Source organism: Nyctibius grandis, unplaced genomic scaffold (assembly GCF_013368605.1).
Source record: "Nyctibius grandis isolate bNycGra1 unplaced genomic scaffold, bNycGra1.pri scaffold_59_arrow_ctg1, whole genome shotgun sequence".
Lineage (NCBI taxonomy): Eukaryota > Metazoa > Chordata > Aves > Nyctibiiformes > Nyctibiidae > Nyctibius > Nyctibius grandis.
In genome coordinates this window covers 122509-129037 of record NW_027167600.1, presented here as the reverse complement: position 1 = coordinate 129037, position 6529 = coordinate 122509, and the positions used below count along the sequence as shown (strand labels likewise).

Below are 6529 nucleotides of genomic sequence, written 5' to 3'. Positions count from 1 at the left end.
TTTTAACTCAACCATTTCATGATCACTGTGGCCAAGACAGCCACCTACCATCACATCCCCCATGAGTCCTTCTCTATTCACAAATAGCAAATCTAGGAGGGCATCTTTCCTAGTTGGCTCACTGAGTACCAGTGACAAGAAGTTATCTCCTACAAACCTCAAAAATTTCCAAGACCTGCTCATCTCAGCAGTATGATATTCCCAGTTGATATCTGTGAGGTTGAAATCTCCCATAAGAACAAGGGCTACTGATCCTGAAATTTCTCCTACTTGCCTATAGAATAACTCATCAATGCTTACATCCTGGCTGGGTGATCGGTAGCAGACACCTCCTACAAAACATTGGTTACCAAACATTGGAACAGGCTGCCCAGGGAAGTGGTGGAGTCACCATCCCTGGAGGTATTTAAAAGACCTGTAGATGTGGTGCTTAGGGACATGGTTTAGTGGTGGGCTTGGCATTGCTCATTCGACTCAATGATCTTAAAGGTCCTTTCTAACCAAAACAATTTTATGGTTCTATGACTCTACAACATCTCCTTTGTATGATTGGACATACAAGACTCTATGAGATGTGACAAGTTGCACCCAAGGATTCTGAGGGTGCTGGCCAAAGTCATTGCATGGCTGCTTCTGTCACCCTGGAAAGGCTGTAGCAGTCTGGACTCTTCCTGATGCTTGGGAATAGCCAAATATCCCACCCATCTTCATGAAGAGCAAAAAGGAAGGTCGGGGGACTACAGGCTGGTCAGACTCAAGTCTGTCCCTAGGAAGGTGGTGGAGCAAATCCTTCTGGAAGCCATTTCCAAGCACCTGAAGGACAAGAAGGGAATGGGGAACTGCCAGCACAAACATAACAATGGCAAATTGTGCCTAACCAACCTGAATGCCTTTTACGATGACGCAATGGACCCTTTGGATGAGGAAAGGGGTGGATGTCGTAGGCAATTTGTGAAAAGGGCTGCCGTGAACCCACACAAAGTTCAAGCAAGACAAATGCCACCTTCATCTTGTTGCTGTGCTGGGACATCTGCCTGCATGCAACAGACAAGGCTGGGGATGACTGTCTGGAAGGCAGCTCTGCAGAAAAGGTCTTAAGGGTCCAGGTGGACAGGAAGTGGGACAGGAGGGAGCGGTGTGCCCTTGGGACAAGAATGCCAGCCATAGCCTGGGCTGCATTAGCAAATTCACAGCCAGCAGGGAAGTGACCCTTCACCTCCATTTGGGGACCACATCAGGACTGCTGTGTCTAGTGTGGGTCTCCCCAGCATGAGAAGGACCCTCATAGACTGTGGATAGTCCAGCAGAGGCCAGAAAGAAGGTTGGGGCCTGCAGCACATTATGTACCAGGAGAGGCTGAGACTGCCAGACGGGGTTTTTTGAGAAATCCCTCAGAGACAAACATTGGAGTAAGGGCCCAGGGCAGCTGGTGGTATCTCAGCCAATGGAGGTATTCCAAATTTGTTGAGACAAGGCCCAGAGCCCCTGACCTAGCTTGAGTTGTCTGAGAACGAGCTTGGAGTAGAGACCAATTATAGAAGGCACATCAGGTGTGAGTGTCAGGATGAAACTGGTTTCTTCTTTGGTCATCATGGTGATGGAGCTGGGTATCAGAGCTGTGCCTGCATGCTCCCCCACTGCACTGAAGTCATTAGAGACAATACATTATTTTTCCTTTTAAAAATACTGTTTCTATGTATGAGCGTCTCTGCAATGCGCACAGCTCCCACCCAGCAGAAATTACTTTGGGATCCAATGGTTCCCCTTTGCACCAAAAATAATCACAGTGTGAGGACATGCTGCAGGGCTCATGCGTGCCCCCAGCACAGAGTGAGCTCTTCTGCAGGAAGCATTCCTGGGCTGGCACTCAGCACATGCTGTGGGCAGGAGACCATCACAGCCCATCTCCAAGACAGCCTGGGCAGCATCTCCTGGGCCCATGCAGGAAGGTTGTGGCGAGTGCTCAAAGCAGAGACAGGCACTGTGGGTAACTGCATGGGCTCAGAGAAGGGCACACAGAGAAACCTCATCGCCCAATACAGAGGGACTGTGGCAGTGTCTGTGGGCTGACACTGGCCAGAGCTGTGGACAGTGGGATGAGAAGAGAAGAGCTCCTAAGCTGGATCAGCAGAGCCCCTCTGCCCCACATGGCCTCAAACCCTACATGAACCAGGGTGCATTCAGGGGTGGTGAAATGTCACCCCAGAACAGTCCTCCCCAGGGCACATGGAGAATCCCCGACCTCTCCTCACCCCTCCAGACTCCTTTGCAGAGGGAACAACATTTGCCATCAGCCCTGACATACCTGTGGCAGCCGAAAGAGATAATGGGGAGCTCATGCAGCATCTCCACAGCCCCAGGACACCAAGAAGTCCGTCCACAGGGACCTTGACAGGCTTGAGAAGTGGGCCCGTGCCAACCGCATGAAGTTCTACAAGGCCAAGTGCAAGGTCCTGCACATGGGTCGGGGCAATCCCAAGCACAAATACAGGCTGGGCGGAGAATGGATTGAGAGCAGCCCTGAGGAGAAGGACGTGGGAGTGATGGGTGACGAGAAGCTCACCATGAGCCGGCAGTGTGTGCTTGCAGCCCAGAAGGCCAACCGTATCCTGGGCTGCATCACCAGCAGCGTGGCCAGCAGGTCGAGGGAGGGGATTCTGCCCCTCTGCTCCACTCTTGTGAGACCCCCACCAGCAGTACTGCATTCAGCTCTGGGGCACCCAACATAAGGAGGACATGGAGCTGTTGGAGCGAGTCCAGAGGAGGGCCATGAAGAGGATCAGAGGGCTGGAGCACCACTCCTGTGAGGACAGTCTGAGAGAGTTGGGGTTGTTCAGCCTGCAGAAGAGAAGGCCCCTGGGAGACCTTCTAGCAGCCATCCAGTATCTGAAGAGGCCCTACAGGAAAGCAGGAGAGGGGCTTTTTTCAAGGGCATGGAGTGACAGCACGAGGGGTAACAGTTGTAAACTGAAAGAGGGGAGATTTAGATTAGATATTAGGAAGAAATTATTTCCTGTGAGGGTGGTGAGACACTGGAACAGGTTGCCCAGAGAAGCTGTGGCTGCCCCCTCCCTGGCAGTGTTCAAGGCAAGGTTGGATGGGGCTGGGAGCAACCTGGTCTAGTGGAAGGTGTCCCTGCCCGTGGCAGGGGGGTTGGAAGTACATGATCTTTAAGGTCCCTTCCAGCCCAAACCATTCTATGATTCTATGATTTAAAATCAGCATTTGTGTCTAATAGACCCAGTTCTACTGTGAGCTTGTCCCCATAGTCACAGGGAGAAGAGGAGAAAAGACACATGTACTGGTGAGGAAGCTGAAGAGGAGTCAGCAGTGTGCCCTGAAGGCAAAGACCACCAACATACTGGCTCCCATAGCACAGATCACTGAAAAAGTTGAGATCTGAGGAGAACCAGGTCACAGTGGCCATCCCTGCCCTGAGCCCTGGATGAACTGGGTAAAGTGGGTTGACCCTGGTGGTCAGTGAAGCCTCACACAGCTGCTCCTTTCCTTACTCGCTCCCCAATTCAGTGGGATAGGGGTAGAGAATACGAAGAGTAAAAGTGGGGAAAGTCATGTGTCAAGGTAAAAATAGTTTAATAAGGGAAGGAAAGAGGAAGAAGGAAGAAAGAAAAAAAAACCTAAACCCAAAATAATGTGATGCAAAGGCAATCACTCACCACCTTCCACAAGAGCACCCACGCCCAGGCAGTCCCCACTCAAAAAACCCCTCCCCTCCATTTTTATTGCTGAGCGTGATGCTATATGGCATGGAGGATCTGCTTGGTCAGTTCCTGTCACTTTTCCAGGTTGTGTACCCTCCTCACATCTTGTAAGCCCCCAGCCTTCTCGCTGGGGGACAGAGTGAGAAACACAGAAGGCCTTGATGCTGTGCAGACACCTTTCAGCAACAGCAACATCACTGGTGTGTTCTCAGCACTGTTTTTGTCACTAATCCAAAGCACAGTACCTTATGGGCTGCCATGAAGAGAATGAACTTCATCTCAGCCAGACCCAGTACACTGGGTCAAAGCTTTCTAGTGGGGAAGGAGGGCTGGGGAGGAAAGCCTGATCCTCCAAGGATGAAGGGACTGGGGCAATGGAGCGGGTGTTGCAGTCTCTGTCCAAAATGTAGGGTGAAGAGAGAAGAGGAGCTTGAGCTGGAGCCAGAGGAGCACAGCTGGAGCAGGGCCTTGCTCATTTCTCCAGGAACAGGGGAGAGAAAGGTGAGGGGAGTGAGATCCAGGTGATGGTCTTGTTTCAGCCCTCAGAAAAAGGAACTGCTTGTGTCACTCCAGCCTCTCCACCTCCCCTTGCAGCAGGAGAAGCAAAGGCTTGCTACTCAGCTGCTCAGCTGCTGCATCCCCAGCTGGTTCCTGAGGCTTGCCTGCAACAGGGCCTGGCCAGTGGAGGGGAGAGGAGTACATGGCTGTAACCTACATGAGCCACGCAATAGAAATGGCCCATTTTTCCTTGGCAGTGCAGTGAAAGTAGACCTTCATTAGTGGCTGACACATGAGCTTCATGCTCTTGAAATGTGCACCACAGGGGGAGACGACTCCCATCCTGGGAACCCACAGTGAGAAAGAGGCCCTCATGGTGGCCCTTGGAAAATGTTCACATATTAGGCCAAATATCTTTTCTCATCTCTGCCAGAAAAGAAAAACCTTGACACTTCAACAGTTCCCACGCATAGGACCACCAAGGTGTTTATTATCAAGGAAAAAGCAAACCCATGACATTTTCAACATTGATTTTTAAGCAATGCTATTTCTGTCCAAGGACCTTTTGCTTTCTTCCCCTTGCCACTCCCCAAGCAGTCTCAGTGGAATGCAATTCTGAAGAGCCAGCTGGTATCCAGAGCTTTCAAAGGAGCTAGAAGAGTCTTCTGTCTGTCTCACCAATTAGCATGAGGTCTGGGTGCAGGCCAGGACTTTCCTGATCATTTTCCCGAGTGCCTCCCTGACCTCCCTGTTCCGCAGGCTGTAGATGAGGGGATTGAGCAGGGGCGTGAGGATGGTGTAGAAAAAGGAGAACACTTTGTTGAGCTGCCTCAGCGGGGCTCTTCTAGGCAGCATGTAGACAACAAAGAGGGTTCCGTAGAAAATGGTGACGAGAGTGAGGTGAGAGGAGCAAGTGGAGAAGGTCTTCTGCCTGCCTGTGCTGGATGGGATCCTCAGGATGGTGGCTATGATGCACACATAGGAGACCAGTATGAGCAGGAAGGGGAAAACTACATCCAAAGTGCCAAATATGAAAGAAACCAATGTGACTGCTCTGGTGTCACTGCAGGCAAGCTCCAGCAATGGGGTAAAATCACAGCAGAAGTGGTCAATTGCCTTGGGGCCACAGAACTGCAACTGGGATAAGAGGACTGTGACCACCACCAGCAGCAGTGAACCCCCTAGCCAAGATGCAGCTGCCAGGTGTAAAGAGACCTTCCAGGTCATGAGGCTTGCATAGAGCAGGGGCTGGCATATGGCCAAGTACCGATCATAGGACATGGCTGCCAGCAGGTAACACTCGGTAGCCAAAAAGGAACCAAAGAAGTAGAACTGAGCCATGCAGCTGTGTGCAGAGATGCTGCTGTCCCCGGTCAGGAAGCTGGCCAGCAGCCTGGGCAGGATGGTGGAGCTGTAGCAGGTCTCCAAGGAGGACAGATTGCCCAGGAAGAAGTACATGGGGGTGTGCAGATGCTGATCTGCCACCACCAGCAAAGTGATGAGGCTGTTCCCAAGCACAGTGGCTGAGTAGATCATGAGCAAGAGGAGAAAGAGCAGGTTCTGGAGTGTGGGGACGTCATGTATTCCCAGCAGCACAAAATCCATGGATGATGTCCCATTGTCCCTTTCCCCTTCGGCCATGCAATATTTTATTTCCTCAGGGGCTGCGAGAAAGAAACACATTTCAGCATTTACCTTTGACATTTTTTTTGTGTAGGACACTATTCTCTTCACATCACTGTTATGTGTTTCCTGCTTCCAGAAATCAGAAAAAATGTTCTTCCCGATGGTTAAAGAACACTCACCCCAGCAGACCCACTGCAGACTCTAGAGGCAAGCTGCCCAACATAAGTTCTTCTTTCTCACTGGGGAATAAAATCCATGATGTGCATTTGCTCACACAGAAACAGACAACGTTCATGTGCCTGTGGGTATGCCCAGGAAGACATGTTATAGGTGTTGAGGATCAACATCCTTCTGCTCTCAGGAAAGACAAAATGTGCCTGAGGAAACAAACCCCAATCTCCAAAAAAAACCTCATTGTGTGAAATGTCATGGCAGACACCACCTTTCCTCCAAAGCCCTTGCTGGCAGGGTGAGTGGCCAGAGCTCTCTGAATGTCACGGTTTAAAGCTGGGCTGGCTATTAAACCAGTGGTAGACGCTCACTGTTGACACCCCGACCCCCCCAGAAGGGGAAAGGAAAGAGAAAATGGAGAGAGACTTACTGGTTGGAAAGTTAAAACAGTTTTAATAAACTATAATAATGGAAAAGAGTATAATAATAATAATGGAAATAATCAAATACAT

General features: G+C 50.6%; 1 protein-coding gene across 1 annotated transcript; it reads right to left on the bottom strand.

Moving 5' to 3' along the window:
- Positions 1-4901: 4901 nt before the first annotated feature.
- LOC137677429 (olfactory receptor 9G19-like) lies at positions 4902-5861 on the bottom strand. Its single transcript, XM_068424733.1, has one exon. The coding sequence runs from the start codon at positions 5859-5861 to the stop codon at positions 4902-4904; it is 960 nt and encodes a 319-aa protein (XP_068280834.1).
- Positions 5862-6529: the final 668 nt, after the last annotated feature.

Excerpts from the sequence above, each read along its gene's own strand:
- LOC137677429 (XM_068424733.1), bottom strand. The coding sequence starts at position 5,861 with ATGGCCGAAGGGGAAAGGGACAATGGGACATCATCCATGGATTTTGTG.